The 20,864-nt window shown below is 45.8% G+C and overlaps 1 protein-coding gene across 1 annotated transcript in view; it reads right to left on the reverse strand.

Annotated features, from left to right (window-relative positions):
• Positions 1-20,864, reverse strand: part of LOC142817888 (uncharacterized) — a 182,915-nt gene that overhangs the window by 140,577 nt on the left and 21,474 nt on the right. Inside the window, exon 2 of the mRNA XM_075895824.1 lies at positions 3,809-3,904. Within this exon, the coding sequence (XP_075751939.1) occupies positions 3,809-3,904 (96 nt within the window). The remainder of the gene's footprint in view (positions 1-3,808; positions 3,905-20,864) is intronic.

The following is a 20,864-nucleotide window of genomic DNA, read 5'->3' on the forward strand; positions in this document are numbered from 1 at the left end:
CTTACAAGATGACCAAGGATCGTGATTTGTTGTCGGCCGAAATTGCACTTTTTCGAGTTCAGCTGGAGTCCTGCTCGACGAAAAACGGCTAAAATGGTCGACAAACGAGTTAAGTGAGTTTCAAATGTTGGGAAAAAAACAATCACATCGTCGAGGTAGCAAAGACAGATGGACCATTTATAACCACGAAGAAGAGAGTCCATCATGCGTTCGAACGTTGCCGGGGCGTTGCACAGCCCAAAAGGCATAACCTTGAACTGATAAAGGCCGTCCGGTGTGATGAAGGCAGTCTTTTCTCGGTCTAAGTCGTCGACAGAAATTTGCCAGTAGCCCGAACGCAGATCAATAGATGAGAAGTATCGCGCGCCATGAAGGCAATCAAGGGCGTCGTCGATTCGTGGCAGCGGATATACGTCTTTGCGGGTTATCTTGTTCAAGGCACGGTAGTCAACGCAAAATCTCCAGCTGCCATCCTTCTTTTTCACTAAAACAACAGGTGACGCCCATGGACTTGAAGAGGCCTCTATGACTCCTTTGGAGAGCATTTTCTCGACTTCTCGTTGTATGACCTGGCGTTCGGACTGGGAAACACGATACGGTCGCCGTCTAACAGGATTAGCATCGCCGGTATGTATTTGATGACGCACGAAGGACGTTTGCCCTAAAGGGCGGTCATCGAAGTCGAAAATATCTCGGTAGGTAGTCAGAACGTGGTGAAGTTGCGCCAATTGACAGGGCAGAAGATCAGGGGCGATCATCATCGTGATTTCGTCGCTAGGTGCGTTTGCTCGGCTGGCTGCAGTAGGGGACGAACAGTCTTCAGGGTCCAATGCCACGATGCTACATGCATCAAGTGGGGAAACGTGGGCTAACGAAATGCCTTGCGGGAGAACTTGGGTCGAACTACTGAAGTTAAGGAGCGGAAGCTGAACGTAGTTGTCCACAATAGTCACGATTGTATGCGGCACAGCAACACTTCGAGCCAAGAGCACATCCACCAATGGAGACACTATGTAGTCACCGTCAGGAAGAGCTGGTGATATCGTTAAGGCAACACACGTGGTGGCTTGCGGTGACAGCCGAACATAATCAACAGCGCACAAGCGGTGTGACGGTGAGGACGGCACAGGTCCAAGTCGAGGCAGTTCAAGTTGAAGAACGCCGGTTGCACAGTCGATGAGAGCAGCATGGGTGGACAAGAAATCTAAACCAAGAATTAGGTCATTTGGGCACTGCTCAATAACTGCAAAGAGAACAGATGTGGGGTGATCGGCGATAGTGATGCGTGCTGTGCACATTCCTGTGATGGCAAGACTTCTTCCGTCGGCGACACGAATAACGCCAGGGGCAGCCGGTGTGAGCACTTTCTTCAGGCGGCGACGAAGTCGGGCACTCATCACAGAAATATGCGCCCCAGTGTCAACAAGTGCAGAAACAGTCAGGCCGTCAACGTCGACGTCGATCAAATTTCGTCGTGTCGGCAGTACAAGGAGAGGATTTGAGGTCGGTACCGAGGATGCAGCTTCACCTCCAAGAGCTGCACCGCTTAGTTTCCCTGGTGAGAATTGAGCGGGGAGGTCGGGCGTCGTCGTAGAGGAGAAGGGGACGACGGGCGACGTCCTGGCGGCGAACGAGACTGGTGACGTCGAGGCGACGGTGAGCGGCTGTGCTGCGTATCAGGGGCATCGCAGGCGTAGGAATCGACGGGCAGAGGCCGGCGGTAGTTGTCGGCGATCGGCTCAGGAGGTTGGAAACGACGGTAGCTATCGGTGCGGCGAGCAGTGTTATACTGGTTTCGGGACGAAGACCAATGGTTGTGGCAATACCGTGCGACGTGACCTATGCGGCGGCAGTTAAAGCAGATCGGCCGATCATCCGCAGTTCTCCATTCGGCCGGATTGCGAGAGCGTGGATAAGACCTTTCTTGGGGTGGTGACCTGGGGCGAGGCGGCGACCTTGAACGGAAGCCAATTGGTCGAGACTGAGCAACGGCGCAGACATCGAAGCCCAAATTGCTCAGTTCTTCCCGCACAATCGACTGTACCAAGCAAACCTGAGGTACTTGCAAATCGACGTGGCCGTTGGCGGGAAGAGTAGGTGTAATTGCTTCGATTTCCCGCCGGACAATTCGCGTAATTTCAGACGCTGGTGAAGACTGCCGATGGGAGGACAGTCCATCTTCGCAGGAGGACGTCGCTGCGGTGTTCGGCAGTCGAGTAAATGATCTTGAAATCCGCCTGCTTTTGGCCAGTTCAAAACGCCGGCATTCCTCAATAATTTCGTCGACGGTCGCACAGTTCCGGCACATTAGCAGGTTGAACGCGTCGTCCGCTATGCCCTTGAGGACGTGGCCAACCTTGTCAGACTCCGACATGTCGTTGTCAACTTTACGACATAGAGCCAGCACGTCCTGTATATATGAGATATACGGCTCTGTGGACGTCTGAGCACGTATAGACAACTCCTTCTTTGCAGCCGCCTTTCGACCGATGGGCTTCCCAAATAAGTCGCGAAGCTTTTCCTTGAAGGTGTCCCAACTGCCGATCTCCTCCTCATGGTTCTCATACCAGACTTTGGCCGTGCCTTTCAGGTAAAACAGCACATTGGCCAGCATAAGAGTCGGATCATACCGGTTGAGAGCACTGGTGCGTTCGTAGTCGGCTATCCAGTCGTCGACATCAACTTGGTCCGTACCGCAGAACGTTCCAGGATGCTTCGGATGCGTCAGCACGTACGTGGGTGGGGGTGGGGCCAGTGGAGGCGTTGCCGTGGATGGTGCGGGCGTCGCCGAAGCCGATGGAGAGGTGGCCGTGGGATCAGTCCCGTGTTCCATCACGGAAACTCCGATTTGACGACCACTGCGGAGCTCCGTTGTATGGCGCTTCGTTACCCAGCACTCCCACCAATTTGTTACGGAGCTCGCAAACACACGGAAGAGAGGAATGAGCGTATTTCCTATATTTACATGCCAAAGTGACGCTTCAGAGCTGCCAGTCTCTCGCGCGGCGAGTCCACTTCTTTTTCATCGAACCGTTGTCCACGACGGTAGAGCCATGCCCACTGCCTCGTAATAATATATTACCTTCTTGGAAGTACGTGTAGAAATTGTTATTACGAAAAAAAATAGCGTTCTGTTCTCTGTAGTATGCTTTTAGGGACGAAGCTGCTTACACTGTGGCTCAGTCCGTCCACCATAGTAGCCACCCGTTACTTCTCACAATGTGTACACTAAATGGTGCTACGCTGTTGCAGCCCGTAGAGTGCCTCGACGGGCACGCACATCGAGGCTACCTGACAATGCGTGAAGTGATCACTAGATGCAGTGGATGCGTGTTATGCGTGGTTTAGTTTGATAGGAGTTTGATCGGATGGCGGACGAACAGATGACGCTGAGCTGAGAGTCCGCGAAGCTTCGATAATCATTCACTTTGTGGATATGGTATGATTTATTTATCTATTATATGAATATTTATTCAGATACGCACAGCACCTATGGTCAACATTACCTAAACAATTACAGGAACGACTCAACCAGGCGTAACAGCTCGCTGCCAGGGGCGTAAATAGCGATTTTCGTGGTGAGGCGGGTGTCCAAACTTTCCTTCTTTTATTTTTGTTCGTGTCTGCACTTTCATGTGCGCAAATACATACGTTTAAAATAAGTAAAAAAAAACTCAAGCTGAGGTTCTTTATTCTCCTGAATCAACCCCTCACTACGCCACTGCGTAGCGGCGACGTCAATCGATCGGCATGAAGCATAGCAGACGAAAGCTTCGGGCATGTTGAAGAAACGATACTCGATACTTACTCGCAGTGAGCTGTAAAAAGATGGTCGCTCTCATGGTACATTTCCAGGAGAGGCACCAGCAGATGCCACGTGACGTCGGGGGCATTCTTGCATGAACTGTAAAGAGAACCAGTGACTGCACTTAATACTCTCGCATCGTACGCAGAAACGATTGTTCCCAATGTTAGGCGAATGAAGTGAGTCTGTTTGAGTTCGCAGTCTTTCGGCAACCCCTTTGACTCTTTTGATTGAAAGACTTTACCTGGACATTCTTGTGTCAGCTGGACGGGAGCGCTTTCACTGTCGAGGTATTAGGGCCATCGTGCTACCTATTACAGTTTCTGAAGGCAACGAAATCACTGTTGCGTTTTCTCAAGGACACCGGTCTGATTCGTCGTCTGCAATGTCAAGCGCGAAATTGGCACGCGTCGGCTGAAGCAGCGACTCTTCTCTCCTCTAACTTTTTCCCCCTCACCTCTTCACCCGTGCCGGATAGCCTACCATGCTCAGCCCAGGGTAACCTCTCTACCTTTGTCTTTATTCATTCGCTCTCTCTAACTCTCTTTCACCCCGAAGTTTCACTGCAAAGCGAAAAAGGTTGGCGTGCCTAGCTCATTAGCTCATTTGGTAAATTATTTTAAGGAAAGCCATCATATGACGAGCTTCCTGTGTGGTGGAGGAGGTACAAAGCTGAAACCAATGTTAGCAGTTCCCGGAATAGCTGCTCGTAACAAAATAGGAGTCGTACGCAGCTACCCTAAAAGCCGAACAAACGAGATTAGTAGAGGGAGATATGTAAGTAGATTTATGGGACGCTAAAGAGAAAAAACTGCTTTTTCTCGCATTATTATAGCACTTTCACAATACAACAACGGCCACGTTTGCCGAGAATAGATGCTTAGAAAACTACTGATTCGCGCAAAAAATTATAATAAGGCGTGTGACAACGAAACTTTGAGTTTCCTGACAGATTTTGAGGGCGTAGGCTGGGGCTTATGTAGTGCATATTCCGTAACAATGAGGTAAAATGTCATCCGAGAGGTCCAAGACTGTTAATAAAATATCAAGTTCCCAAAAATTCATTAAACAAGTGTCACACAAGTATGAAAAATAACATTAAAATATATGACGTCACGCACGCAGCTTTTACCACGATCTTAAGAAATGAATCATTGGCAGTTGTCTACTCCTTAACTAAAGTAACGTGCATATTGTCATGTAATTATCTACAGCCGTGTTTTCAGAGAACGATTTATCTCTGTAACACGATAATATATATCCCTTAAGTGTAGTGGCGGATCCAGGAGGGGGGTCGGTAGTAGGGGCAATCACCCCCCCCCCCCAGAAGCCTGTGTTAGCACGCCCCCCTTGACTTCAGTGCTCTTACTCTACCTCCTATCACCTATTAAGACAAATGAGTGAAATACCTGTGAGCACACGTTAACAGCATTTGTGCGGCGAAGGCTTTTTTCTACAATAGTAAAAACAGTCATGACCACGTCCCCTCTACAGTGATATTTTAGGCGTCCCCCACCCCCTTAATAAAAGTAGCTGGGTCCGCTCCTGCTTTAACGTTCCTTTAAACAGGGTTTTGTTTAGCTTAAGTCACACTAGCGTAATTGGAGAGGTATGAGAAGGAAACTGGAAACGTAAGTTAATACCAGCGTGGAGCAGCTTAAGATTTTCAGCACTTGCATTGGTTTTCCAAGTGATTTGCATTCCGCATGTGACTGAAATGTTCTAACCAATGTAAATATTGTTATGAGTCATGACCCATAACGATTGAGCAGTTGAACTCAAAACAACAGCGTCATTGGCGAGAGCTGGTAAGGTTTATTGACTACAAAATATCTTTAAAAGCTGAATGGACGGTACGTGCTTGAGGTTGTGCATGCTCTGTTAGTGTAAATGTTTAAGTGAAATTTTGCGGTTTAGCGTGTGAGGACCCTGATACAATTACGTGGCACACCGTACCGTAAAATTCCCTTAATTGTACTCTTCATCATTCCCCTGTGCACACTCGCAGTACCCACGCAGCAGTATTGGTCGCGTGAGGTTCCTTGACGTGCACCCAACTCAATAATCGTGCCGGCATTCTTGCATATCAGACACTGTCGAAAGGCGCCTGACTTAGGGAACCTTTACGTGCGCGCGTTTCCGTGTTTTACGGTAATGTCAGCCTTTGACCCACCACTCTCCACCGCTTGCTAAGCCACAATGTTTCTAGTCTTGGTTTTTATGGCAACAAGCGTCATGTTGCTTCTCACGGCCAGGCGTTCCTTCTCCGCCGCACTGCACCAAGTGCATGTTGGCGCGGGTGTGGAAGCTACGGTGTGAGCTGCGTTTGACTACACCGTAAACCTAGCTTCCGCTACGACACCATCCTCACACTTAGTGCACTTACAAGAAATTCAGAGTGTAAATGACAGGGTGCTGCGTACTACAATGCTAAACCATCTGGAGACTCCCCGCGTCCCGACTTATTCTAGCTGACGGAAACGCTGGATTACACAAGTCAAGAGAGATTGCTTGGAGCCGACTACTTCTCCCTGTGTTTGTGAAGTGAGTGCCTGTTCCATTCAAGTAGATTGAGTATATCACCGCATATTTTGTGAAATTATTGACTCATTCATGTGACGAAAAGCAGTTTGAGCGAAGTAAACACAACAACTTGCACAGTAAAAAACGCATCAGGCTCCGTTCGGCTAGGCCGGGTTATGCGAGCGAAAGCTGGTTAACATGAGTATGCTTGTTTATCCTCGTAGTCAAAGCGCAGTTCACCAATCGAATGATGTAACTAGTCGAGCGTGTGGCCCTGCATGCATTCACTATTTGCGTTTCATCGGTTTCCGATACCGTCGCCGCATTCGTCACAAGAAACGCCAGGCCCGTATACCTCCAACAAACGCTCGAGTTCGTGTCTTCCTTTGCTGGCAGATGTTCGCGTTCCTGCACTTTCACATCGGTCGTTGTAGAATGGCCATTCGGAGAGTTAGACAGGCAAGCCTATGAACGCGTTGCAACCGGAGAATCGACTCTACCCCTCGTTGCCTATTCTGGACTCCAGGCCACCAGGGCCAAAAATGGGGAATGAAGCCGCGAACACGGTGGCCTGAGAACTCGTTCACCGGGCATCCAACTTAGATCCTGGGTGCCTGCAACCCGAAGGCGGATATCTGCTGACATTCAAAGATATTACGACCTATTGCAGGTATCAGCCCCATCAATACCCACCTCCTGCAAAGGAGCTGGGGAAGGCTAATAAACGCATCTTGCTGAGATTTTTCACCAATACTTTATTGTGCCCGGCAAACATGCAACACTTTTATTCATCCTTCACTGGTAAGTGCCAATGCTGTGGGCAGATGGCTGAAACATACCGCATCATTCGGGCTTACCAGCTAAACTCACCTCTTCCCCCCAACCCTAACCCTACCAGGGAAGAGTGGGAGGTGACCCTGCTGGGTTGCTGGAATCTTCAAGCCCAAAGGGCCCTGGTCCAGAGGACTAGGTTAGCAAGTGTCACTAATGAGGTCCCGGAATAAGGACTCCACCCACTATGAAGCCTCTGAAGGGCTGCACCTCTCCTCTTTTTTTTCAATAAATGTTTTCACTCACTCGTTTTCCTATAGACTCTTGTAGTCTTGCGCAGTTGCAACACAACTAAATTTTGTTTAGCTTGCCTTGGGGTGTTCGTTCTTCGCTTCATTGACACGCGGAACCACACTAAACCTCGCTAAACAAAAAAAAAAGATTTTAGTTTAATAATATCGTATGCGACAGATTTGCTGTTCGTGTCCATCCGTCCTGTCTGTCGGCCTGTCTGTCGGCCCTGAACAGTGCCGTATATATGCACTAAGCAAGTCGGTTGTTCGCCCCTAACTCAAATATGCCCTATGGGAAATTGGTGCTGCGTCGTTTTTTTTTATCGTCAGTTTGTTTCATAACAAGCCACACAAAATATTTGATATCGTGAACTCGGTTTTTATTAAGTGCTTGTAGAGAAAATCTGTATATATTCTATGTATGACTTTTCGCCTCATTGCTTTATTGTAGGCCCACTGCGACGAAACAAGCTTCAAGCAAAGAAGGCAGGATGGTTTGAAGAAATTAAGGCCAGATGCAGTTTGTGTGCTGTTTGCAATAAAATCTGACCTGGCAAAACTTGGTTTGTCCTTGGTTGCTTCCCTTCCTTTCCTTCTAGGCTAATATACAGGCTTGTGGGAAAGGAGGAGGGTTGTAGTATTATGATTGAGTGTTTCACTACTTTCTGATAATGCTTACAGCTTGTAAAGTTTTAAGCAGTCCATTGTACAGATTTTTTCCCAGGAAGATCCATCATGTTACCCAAATATCACATACCAACCTCACACTCGGGACATCTTAAGGCATTACAACACCCCAAATATCTTTTCCTTCTACAACTGTTTCCTGTTTCATGTAGAACACTACATTATAAATTCAGCAAATAGCGTATTTACCAAAATAGCCTATCTACAAAAAAAAAACAGTGGAACTTCTACCAGCCGCCACAGTGAAGTATGGTTTATACCACCCACACGAACCAATTGTGACATGCAAATGTTAAGAGCAAATTACTCAGATTGCTTAATTCACTCGAAAATGCTGGCTTTATTACATCAAACATAACGTGGTCTCAACTAGCTTTACTTATTCAGTCACCCTTTTCTTCTTTTCTTGTTTTTTCATTGTTTTAATAAAAAAAAATTGGCCCCGGATCTGCATGTTAATCTGCAAATGTCGTCGAAAGACGATAGTGTTGCGTGTGGAGAGAGTGAACGAAACATTTATTTGATGCTCTGCACAAGCAACTCGGTGAATGGTACTCTGGAGGCGCTGCGTTAGAGTGCCTCGAGCGTGCAGCGGAGGCGAACAAGCGGATCAAGTCACGTCACACGTGAGACATGAGCGTCATCTGGCAGTTTTCTTGGATAACGAAGCGCGTGGCTCTCAGACGGGTGTGTGCACCCGTCTCAGAGGTGATAAGGTGTAGAACGCAAAGCAACGGGTAGGTGCCACAACCATCTGCGTCTTAGCCAAGCGTTGGAAACACTCGCCTTTTCGTGCAAGCGTTGCATGGTCAGCGTAGCGTGATAAGCGCTATGGTACTTAAAATTACTTAAGTATACCTTTTATAGTAAAAGACGCACATGCAGGATATATAAATGTTGTTATGGCGCCCCAGGCATGCGCAATAATTGCTTTTTTATTGACCATTGCTCAAGTATGAACGCTAAATCTTGAGCAACATTGGTGGGCGCTGCGGATACAATCGGCCGTTTCAAGTACTTGGTGCTGTTAATAGTGGACAAACAGACAAATGTACAGACAGACAGACAGACAGACAGACGACAGACAGACAGACAAACAGACCTGAACTTTTGCGTCAAAGATCCCCAAGAAAGGCTATCGCCTTTAATATGATGGCCTTTTTGAAGAACGTGCTTGAGGCCATACACTTGCCTTGTATTAAATAGATTGATTCCTCACGCACACCTATGTTTATGTTCTGCACAATATATTGTTCTTTAATATGCGAAGCCTTTCTTATCGAACTTCAGCGACTTTGAGCGTATCTATCTATCTATCTATCTATCTATCTATCTATCTATCTATCTATCTATCTATCTATCTATCTATCTATCTATCTATCTATCTAACTATCTATCTATCTATCTATTTGTTTATCTATTTATCAATCTATCTATCTATCCGCCTACGACTTTTAGCTCTCCTGGTCTTTTGAATAGTCGTGTCGATACCAAACTTGGTATGGGATACCATGACTGTATTAAGAGCTTATTTGACTTGTCATAGCATGAAACTCATGACAAGTGTGTCATGAATGTTATGATTTACATTTCATAATCCTGCAGCTATTGTGGTGGTTTCGTTCACATGGGATGTTGCAAAACTGGTATGGTATGACATGATTGCATGGCGAACAAAAGCGACAGACCCTAACATGAAAATCATGACATGCGTGACATGTAACAAAATGACTACATGCCACGCCCATGATGCGCTCGCGGCCGTTTCGCTAGCGTCACATATACCAAATTTGGTATTACGGTACCTGAATAGATGACGAAATTAAGTGACTGGTGCAAACGTGATAATCATGACATATACATCCTGTAACAACACGACCACATGCCAAGCTCATGATGCACTGTCGGCCGTTTCGCTTGCTTCACCTATACCAAATTTGGTATTACGGGACGTGAATGAATGACGAAGGTATGATACTGGTGCAAACATAATAAACATCAGATGCCTGTCAAGTAACAACATGACTACATGCTACGCTCGTGATGCGCTCGCCACCGTTCTGTTAGCTAGACATGTACCAATCTCGGTATTACACGACGCGAGCTGACGACATAGGTAACTGAAAAATCAAAGCAGGATAATCGCGACACGCGTGTCATGTAACAACATGACTACATGCCGCACTGATGATGCGCTCACGGCCGTTTCAGTAGCTTCGCACATGCCAAATTTGGTATTACGTAACGCCAATGAATGACGAAGGTAAGTGACTGGTGCAAACATGATAATCATGATGTGCGAGTCATGTGAGAACATGACTGCGTGCCACAGTGAAGGCGCCAATACATTTTGGCGTGACGCGGCGCGCGTGCTCGCCGGCGTTCATTTTGTCACCCCAGGCCCGCGTCGCCACGCCAGATGCCGGTCCCACCGTATACTTGCAGGCGCGTGCCGCACTGCGTTGCCTTGACGCGTGCACGTTTCAGCACGTCTGGCATCCTTCCATTAGGAAAAGAGGGAGACGCATTGTTGTCTTGATAACGCATTGGCGCGAAATGCAGCATGTCGCATTTCGCGCCAGCTGCTGTCGGGCCACGCCGACGGATGCTGGTCGCACTGGTCGCGCTTGGCGTCGCGTTTTGCTAACATAGCGTTGGTGTGCCCAGCATGCGCGTGAGTCAATGCTACATTGGAGTATACTGGGTCCTTCGTGATGCGCTCGCATCCGTTTTGCTAACTTCACATTTACCAAATTTGGTGTTACGTGACGTCAAATGATGACGAAATATATGTTTGGTGCAAAGGTAATAATCTTCACACGCGTGTCATGTAAGAACATGACAGCATACCATGGTCATAGTGGGCTCGTAGCCATTTCGCTAGCTCCACATATACTAATTTTGGTATCACGTGAAGTCAATAGATGACGAAGGTAAATGACACATCCAAGCATAATAATTTCTTTACATGGAAGTCATATACGGCATCATTCACCTCCACCTCCTAATGTTGTGCTGATTTTAAAGTGGCATATCAACATTTCTCATTCGTGCTTCGCATAACATCAATTCTTACTGTAATTAGTGGTATCTGCCAATTTTATTGTTGTTAATTTACTCTTGCTTGTTTTGTCTAATTGTTAATCATTGTTGATGTCATTCTAAATGTTGCTGTCATTATGAATATAAGCACGTCTTTCGCCATCTCCACCAACTGCCGCCATCATAGAGAACGGGTCCAAAAGCTCCTCAAGCTGCCCAGACCAGCTTTTTTCTAGGCCCCTGCCATTATATAGGATTTTCATGATGGAAATAAACGAATGAATAAATGAAATGAACAAATGAGCTTGCTACAGGAAATTACACTACGATGGAAAGCAATAATTAGGGTATGAGGAACAGGCTAGCGGAGTTACGCGGTAAGATAACATCGCGAGCGACCCGGTTGCTTGATCTGCTTTGCCCGCCGTTTGATCGGCCTTCCCTGTAATACATGACGGTCTCGAGCCTTGCACTAGAAGTCCTTTGAGGTGTCTGCAGCGATAATGTGAATTTGCTTCAGGAATGCCGCGCAGACGTTGACGTCTCTTCATAGTGACATGGAGGCTCTCTCTTTGCAAATATAGAATGTTATATTTCACTGAGTATCCTCACTCCGCAAATACGGTGGGTCTACCAGGTGGGAGAAACGAACCGTGTTAACGGTATTTTATGTAAAGTCGAATCATGAACATGTTCCTCCTCTTCTGCATTATATATATATATATATATATATATATATATATATATATATATACATATATATATTTAATAATCAATTTATCAAACACCCCCTTCTCGTTGCAACCGACACTGCCTTCAACGTATATTAGCGACCACTGAGAACCAACATGACAGCCCGTCAAGTATGGCGGCCGTTTTAGCCACTTGCAAGCGACCGTGATCGTAGTTGTCACGACCCTAAAACACGCAGACCCGCGCACATGAAGGCCCCCTTGCCAGACTTAGCTCGGAGTGAAACTTACGTCATCGTACTGAGTAGCGAAACGCTTTATGCAAACAACATCCCCGATAGAACGCGTACCAGTGCGGCTGTGGAAACACCAATAGTGCGGTGCGGATTTCATTGTGCCATGTCTTAACAGACACGTTTCTTTTTTTCAATGCAATATACTCCCGGAGCATATCCACCTTCACAAATATAAGCTGTATCGCAGAATGAGTGTGTGCTTCAGCTTCACAAGTGATTGCGTAAGCAGAAATTGGTACGACTCTCTTTGAAACTTACGTAAGATAAGGGGCTCAGTTTCAAGCGGCACCGATCAGAGCGCTACTATATGTAAACATTCGGACGCCATGAAACTCGTGCGCAGTGAGTATGTGGCGTTCATCGGCAAACATGTCTTGCGAACAGGTTGCGCAAAAGCGCCAAACAGGCACACACACACGCACGAAAAAAAAAAAAAAGCCGCCAAAAGGCAAGTGTCCCGCTGCTATCCTCCTCTTGCCAAAAGCATTATATAAGGTCCGCTGAACTTTGGTATGAGAATTTCCGTTGAATAGCCTGGCGCTAGCAAAAGCTTTCGCGCAAAATATCTGCATTGAAAGAATATTCGATTCATATGACTGATCGCAACCATCGGTGGGAAAACAATTACTTCTTTCGCAACGGGCCCCTGCTCGTCGCCGTGGGTGCAGAAGCAGCCTCGTTTGCGCTATGACACCTTGGCCTATTTCGCTTTGTGCGAAGAGCTGAGTTCAACCACACACAAAAAAGGGATCTTTTCGCGTTCTACGTGGGCCCTAGGGGGTTTACTTTAAGGATAATAATAATATATCATTTAAAGTGTAACCTGCCGAAATTGCTATTTGCTTTCGAGGCATGCCATAGTGAAAAACACCAAAATATGGTACCATCTGGTGTTATCTTTAACGTTCACTAACATCATTCAGCACATCAGCCTCTGGCATTTATTTCTCATCCACTGAAACGGGACCGCCGTGGCCGAAATGAAATCCATGACCTTTGTGTGAACAGCCGAGCCCCGTTACGGCCACAGCAACGCAGTGGATCGTCTCTAGCCAAGCAAACCTAGTATTCTTCGCCTTCATCTTCTTTCCGTTCGTTTACCCTCTCCAAGAACTGTATTACCGACGCGCTCGGACTGCCGCTTTCAGTACAATGGCAGGGGCAAACAGCACTTCGCCCCTTCAGGGAGCCCTTGCTGCAGACCAACTTGCGAAGAATAAAACATAGAAAGAAGATTATGGGGAATCGATTCGTGTCAGTTATTTTTCGCGCTTCGCAAAGCGACACCTTTCAACGCGCGTTGGCTTGCAGGACGAGTCATATGCTAACTCTGCGGAGAAGAAAATAACGCTTCATTGGGCACATGCATGCACTCATTATTTACCGTCTAGCTCTTGAGGCTTCATTTCAAGTGCCCTGAACTTTGGCGCACAATTAAATAAGCCAAAGCCTATACTTGAAACGTCAGTGTCAGCTCAGTCATGGTGGCTTATATTTCAATTGATTGTGCGATAAATTAGCATGTTCATCTCCTTAAACATTTGGCCGCCAAGGTGGCAGCTCGTGAAGACCTATTTGTATTTATCGATGTGCATAATCCACCACCGCTGGCGAGAAGTTTGATGCGAGTGTAATTTCTTAGTTCATTGTTGTTCTCTTATGCCTTCCAACCGCAGCAGTTTTGAAGCTGCACACGAGCATCAGTGCATGTTACGAAGAAGTGGAAGTTTTATGAACAATGAGATTATCATTATTGTAATAGCGCTTTTTTTATCTAACTCTGTAACTTTTTATTTTTGTATTGGTTTTCACTGTTATACATTATTCACAATATTTATGTTGGTAAGCAATAGTGCAGTTGCCTTCCATAAGATACTGCATGTTTTATTTTTCTTCCCCATTCCCCCTCTCCCAATGTATAGTAGCAGGCTACAGCATACTATCGCTCAGGCTGACCTCCCTACCTTTCTGTGAATACACCTCTCTCTCTCTCTCTCTCGGTTTAGCCCATCTTCTGAGCGGGTATGTGCCATTGTATCTAGGATACAGACAAACAAACAAACAAACAAACAAAGGAGCAACATCACACTTGATCCCAGCGAAGCTTATACTATTTCGCGCGTTTCACTCTTGGCTGTCACCAATCTTATTTTTGCGCTGAATACGTTTGTATTGTTTTTATTTGCTCTTGAATGTTCGTGGCATTTATACGGATCAACGGCATATTTTTCTGACAAAAGCACGAAGCGCTCTCGCTACGAAGCTAGAAACGCTAAGCTTGAACGATTAGATTCGTGAAGTCAAATAAGTTGCTTTCAAAGTGATATTTAGCGCAATGTAACACAATGATGCGAAGCGAGGACAGAACACGTGTGCTAACTTTCAAGGAAATGATTTATTGCAACGAATAGACAGGGTGTTTCAAGAGAATTGCCCATTATTATTGAAAAATAACAAAGAGGAGGTATCTGCGTGGTACCTGTGGTGTTTCCTATACTGTGACAGAAGACATCTTCAGATGCGTACGAGCAATAATAACGGCAGTACTTGTAGAAATCAACAGGATTAATCTTTAACCCGTGTAAATAGGTGATTGAGTCAAATGGGCAAATTCAAGTCCTTCCTGCGAATAGCCCATAGCAACTTTTAAGTTCCCGAAAGGCGGCCACTGCTAATTCCCGCGGGACGTTGAAATCTGGCTTAATTGTCTGGCGAAACCGAAACTGACGGACCAGACGGCGCCTCCACCATTCACTCTGGAAACATTTTCAATGACAGCACTGCTTCCCTCACGTCGCGAGTGGAAGATAAGCGAGCTTCGATAAGCAGCCATGCGGCCGGAATGCGCTTCCACGAAACGATGTAGATTGACGGTATAACGACATTTATTTTTAATATGTCCTGAATATTGTTAGTGTTAAAAATGGCAGACGTGTTATGAAGTTTTAAACATATATCTAAAAACCACCAATTATTTGGATACTGCCTAATGCGAATGAAGAATTTGCACTATCCGCCTCAGTAAATCAGTCGTGATCAGCTGCTCAACTGAAGGTCGTGGGTTCGATGCCGGCCATGAGGGTCACATTACGATGGAGTCGTAATAATAGGGGCCTGTTTACTGTGCAATGTCAGTGCACGTTCGAGAACACCAAAAGGTCAAAATTTCCGAAACCCTCATCCACGGCTTCTCTCATAATCATATCTCGGCTGTGGGATGTAAAACTCCAAATATTATTATTGTTAATTTTAAGCACAGCTTCGTGTGGGGGCAAGTCTAACTATGCAAGGTATCGTCGACGTCATAAATCATGATTTTTGTGAAGTGCGAAAGCATCCACTAAGTCTTTATTCGTCTTTCTGCAAATAATCGTGGTACGCGCTAGACATTAGCTATTATGTGCACTTTCTTGATGTTGCATGTGGCTGATGACAATGAATAACTGTGGCTGAGCACTTTGCAATGCATTGGAAGCATTAGATCACACACTTGTTGCACAATTGGCATTGTCTGAAGACCGGACTGATATTTAACTCTCATGCCATGCTATATTACATTGTTAACACGATTCCTTGCCGACATGACGCCTGCATAGACTCTTTTTGAAAATGAGCTTTAAACAACAACGTTGCCCTGCGACAGAAGGCACATCTACCATGCGAATGACCTTGCACTAATCCCATTCGATCTCGCATTTTTTTTTCCTCACTTTAAATTTTCATGCTTAGCGGTCACTTTTTCGTGTCTATCGGTAACGCCACAGCAACGGCGACGGCGCTGAACGCAGGTGCGTAAGAGCTGCGCTATACAAGAACAGTCAACTTTTGTAAGCAATATAGCCCTCCCAATGTCACTGCTAGTGCACCTAAGCTTGTATTACGTGAGCAATGTAATATTACAGTACAATAGGCTCAAATAAAACATGAAAATCAAGTTCGTGTTTTCGATTACCGTAAAATATTCGCAATTGTTACCATAGGCATTGAAACTTTGAGTTATCTTACTTTTAGAGGTTATTTCCCTTAATGCCTTAATGCCCTTGATGTCCCTTAATCCGAGTCGCACAAATTTGCTTCACAGCTTTCTGGCTTCTGCCATTTTTTACAGTCCCCTCAATTCTCTCCGTGTTATACTTTATGATGTCGGCTATACGTTGCGCCTATTGATCAACGTCGAAAGCTCCCCTAGCTCTATATGGTCGGTTGAATTGGAGCCTTTCCTGATTTGTCACCTTTTCAAAAGATGTTTCGTCTCCTGAGATAGTTTGCCACTGTTCTGTCTAGTGACGGTGCCTCCGACTTGCATTCCACATTCTTTGATTATAGTAGTAAGATTATCGTCCATTGTGTCAACGCTTATGTCGGTTGCCTCATTTAGAGCCTTGAATCTGTTCTGAAGCGAAACTCTGAATTCCTGTACTTTCTCTCTCCCCACCAGCTTTGTTTATTGCATATCAGTTTATGCCTTCGCTTCTTTATATCTAGGTGAATCAAGTTCTTACCAATTTATGGTCACTGCATCAGATCTTGCAAACTACTTCTACTTCCTGTACAATGACCCGGGGGCACCCAGAATGAAGTCTATTTCATTTTTAGTTTCACTATCAGGTCTTCGTCATCTCCACTTACGGTTAGCCAGTTTTCTGAAGAAGGTATTCGAGATCCGTAAAGTAGGTTTTGCAAACTCTACTAGTGTCTTCCCTCTGCCAGTTCAAGAGCTGATGCTATATTCCCGTACTGCATGATTTCCGGCCTGTTTTTTGCCTATTTTGGCTGTAAAGTGACCCATCAGGATAATTTACTTTATCTTCACCTAATTAGTGCCTGACCCAATGTCTTGATAGATGCGTTCAACCAAATTATCATGATGGCTCTATGTAAGTGCGTAGGCCTGTACCACCTTCATGTTGTATCTTTTGTTATACTCTTTTATGATACCTGCCATCCTCTCACTGATGCTATATTATTCCTTTATGTGGCCAGTGATACTCTTATGTATAAGAAACCATACCCCTAGTTTTTTTCTGTCAACTAGTACAAGTAGCATAGGACGTGTCTATTCTTCAGCACATTATAAGCCTTACGTGCCCTCCTAACTTCGCTGAGCCCTATTAACTTCCATTTAACACCCTCTAATTCCTCGATTAGCTCAGCCAGACTCACCTCACTAGATAGGGTTTCAGTGTTAAAGGTAGCTAAGTTCAGACTCTGATTGCGGTCTGTCCGGACCCAGAGGTTCTTGCTCCCTCCGCTGCGTCGCAGGTCTGAAGCCAGCTTAGACAATTGCTTTGCAGATGCGGCGGACTGAGGGCCAAGGGTTAATTGCTCTATTCAAGGGAGGTAGTGGCCAATCACTGCACCAGAGTGACCGTTCCTGCTCAGGTTAGGAAGTGTAATACCGGCAGGAGGTCGCCAATGAGGCCGCACCCCAGACCTCTTCTTTTTTCTTTTTAACGATTCTTTTATCACGCATTTTAAGTAAATATACAATTGTGAATAGTGCGGCATGTGCATTGGAATTAAACATTGTCACGACATGCTAGGCTGCATTGCTATGTCTAAGTAGAGGGTTCTATTGCACTTTTTTAGCACTGTCCAACACCACCTGACAGCCTAGCAGCTCTCAACTTCACATTTCTCGTAGCTCATCTGGACATTTGTGAACTCTTTGAAAGTCCATATTTTCACTATTGAAATAGTGTGGCTTCAAACTTCTCACCTTGCCAGCTTAAGCCGGTTTAGGGCTCTGGATGACTCTCCTTTTCACGCATTTATTTTTTGCTAACCTCTTCCTGTCTCACTCAATTTTGACAGTGTTGATTCGGAAGCGTCTGTTATGTCAGAGTTCTGCTTCCCTCACGTCGCGAGTGGAAGATAAGCGAGCTTCGATAAGCAGCCATGCGGCCGGAATGCGCTTCCACGAAACGTTTGCCGTTTCCTCTCAACTGACAAGTTACGCGGTCCTGTTTCGCGAGCTTATCGGCTACTTCGATGTCATTGTCACGTTGAGCGTATACATCGCGGGTGGCTGGAGTGCATGAAAAGTAAACGAGAAAAGTTTATAACTGCTAAAGAATGGACTGGCGCTGCCTTTAAGGCTGTATTCCACGCGGTGAGTGATCCAAACGTAATATTACTTTTGTACGAAGTTTCTTGCCTTTCACCGCTCTCTACGTTTTCATCCATCATTCATTGTTATTAGGATAGCCGTATAATCAATTACTTACATGTATATCGGGCTTCCGACTAAGAACCATCACTATATCTATTTACCAGAGTTTTATTTACTACTCAAATGCACCAACAAAATAAAAATAAATATTTTTAATGCGACGTTTCGAACGCCATCGGGCCTTCTTCACAGAAAAGCTAACACAAACGATGCCAACCGTTGTGTAGTGTCCAGACTGTGCGGGCATCTTGCATATGCTTGTTCTCTAGTTTCCAGTCTCCTGACATGTGTATTGTTAGCAGATTGCACGTAGAGGCATTCTAGTTTGAAAGAGTGATAGCCTGGTTCTTTACGGCATTATTGAGCAGCCTGATTTTTTTATATGTTTGACGGTAATCGCGGTGCAGGCACTTTACAGTTCATATGCTACACCATACTTGAGCATACTCATATGCCTCACCATACTTGAGCATACACACAGTATTTACGCAATACGAATCCCACTAAGAGACGTCGTTCTGTACTTTCGCTTCATTTTGAAGAAGTACCCCGTACGGCTTTGGCAACGGCAATATCAAAGCCCCGCCGCGGTGGTCTAGTGGCTAAGGTACTCGGCTGCTGACCCGCAGGGCGCGGGTTCGAATCCCTGCTGCGGCGGCTGCATTTCCGATGGAGGCGGAAATGTTGTAGGCCCGTGTACTCAGATTTGGGTGCACGTTAAAGAACCCCAGGTGGTCTAAATTTCCGGAGTCCTCCACTACGGCGTCTCTCATAATCATATAGTGGTTTTGGGACGTTAAACCCCACATATCAATCAATCAACGGCAATATCAAAACGCTTGATTTTCCTTACTTTGCACTTCGGCTATTTCTTCGGTGACCATTTCGTAAGGTGTCATGCGTTCGCTGATAAGCTATGCACACTTGGAATTCATGGGGCGTTTCATAAAGGAACAAAAACAATCGCTAGGCGGCCACTGCAATAAACGATTCCGCCAACAAACTCACTACAATGATAAACACAAAGCCAATATAACCGGTGGATGCCATTTGAGCGTAGATTTGCAACAACGAGTCGAAGTATCAAGCAATGCCAGAAGTGCGCGCTGCCCGTGCGTCAAACAAAACATTAATTGCTAAAGCATGTTGAAGGATAACTAAATTGCCCCAAGATTGGGAGCCAGTGACACCGTGAACTTTGAGCCTGCGCAGATGGACGTCAGCTGTAAAAAACTTTTGTTGCGGTAGCAATTATAAGGACACTCTTGGCTGGATTTTGCAGCCGGCGTCAGCGTCGACATCAGCGTCATGCAGCGTATATGTATACTTATCTTTATATATAAAAACGCAAAAAGACAAAAGAATTCATCAAGACGAACTCCCGCGCGCGGAATCAAATGTGGCACCTCTACGTCGTTAAAACGAGGCGTTAACCACTGAGCCACCCCGGAGAACCTTGTTCACCATTCAAACGGCAAGCTATTTGTTATCTACTACTCACTGCTGCTGTGTTTTCGGCATTACCAGAAAGATGGCGCAAAGAGCGCACGTCGCCACATCGCGCAGCAGCGCCCGCTCTAATCTCTCTGGCGTACTTTGCACGGCTTAGAGAAGTGGAGCGACGCTCCCTCGCGTGCCCTTATCTCGCGGTGGCGAGGAGTGGAGGATCTTGCGCCTTGGTTGGCCTCGGGCTTTACGTGGAACAATTCTGCTGCAGTTACGGGGCGCACAAAGGTCACTGCAATGATTGCAGTCTCCATTTGCGAAAAGCGCGCGCTTTTCAGACTCAGCGACGTAACAAATTAGACGCTTATTCGCGTGCACCCGTACCTGTGAGTACGTTTTGTGCGTCAATTGGGCGGGAGGAACGTGGGGCACGTTTCGATCTGCTTTTCATTCTGCGCGTGACCTTTAAAATTGTTGCTGTCACGTTCATTGCTTCGCCTTTGCGGCAAATCTGTGACTTTTTATGCTAAACAACGCTATGAAATGTCTGCGGATTTATTAACACGAGTGCGTTTCTTGACACCAAAGAACAAGGCTGGGCTATCTCTATTTTCTAATGCAGTACGAAAACCGACCGAGCCAAGATATTATTAGGGAATATAACGTCTATGTATGAAGTTCCATTAATTAATTTTTTTGTAGGTCTCAGAAGTGCTCGGAGTGTTTGCGTACAAATATTATCGATTAAATTGTCTCCATCAAGCTACTGACGTTCACGAATTTTGTATTCTTTTAATGAAAATATGTGGCAACATATTCAATATGTACGCCCGAATACTGTGATGGGACAAGTAATCAACGTGCCTACAATACTGCTCAATCAGCTGTTCAACACGACAGGCTCATGACAAGAGCATCGCAGACTGGTGATGCTAGCCAACTTCGAGTGGCCGCACAAGAAATCATTCTCCCCTCTTGATATAGAGCCAGTAGACCGAGCGACCAACACCACCAGGACGCACACACTTACCGTCTTCAGACATCTATACTGAACTCCGCCGAAGAGGGACGTTCGCTAAGTGTTTCCCTCCAAGCATCAAAATGGCTGGCAAACCTTTCTTTTTTTGTTATAGCTGT

This window comes from Rhipicephalus microplus, chromosome 5 (assembly GCF_043290135.1).
Source record: "Rhipicephalus microplus isolate Deutch F79 chromosome 5, USDA_Rmic, whole genome shotgun sequence".
NCBI classification, from domain to species: domain Eukaryota; kingdom Metazoa; phylum Arthropoda; class Arachnida; order Ixodida; family Ixodidae; genus Rhipicephalus; species Rhipicephalus microplus.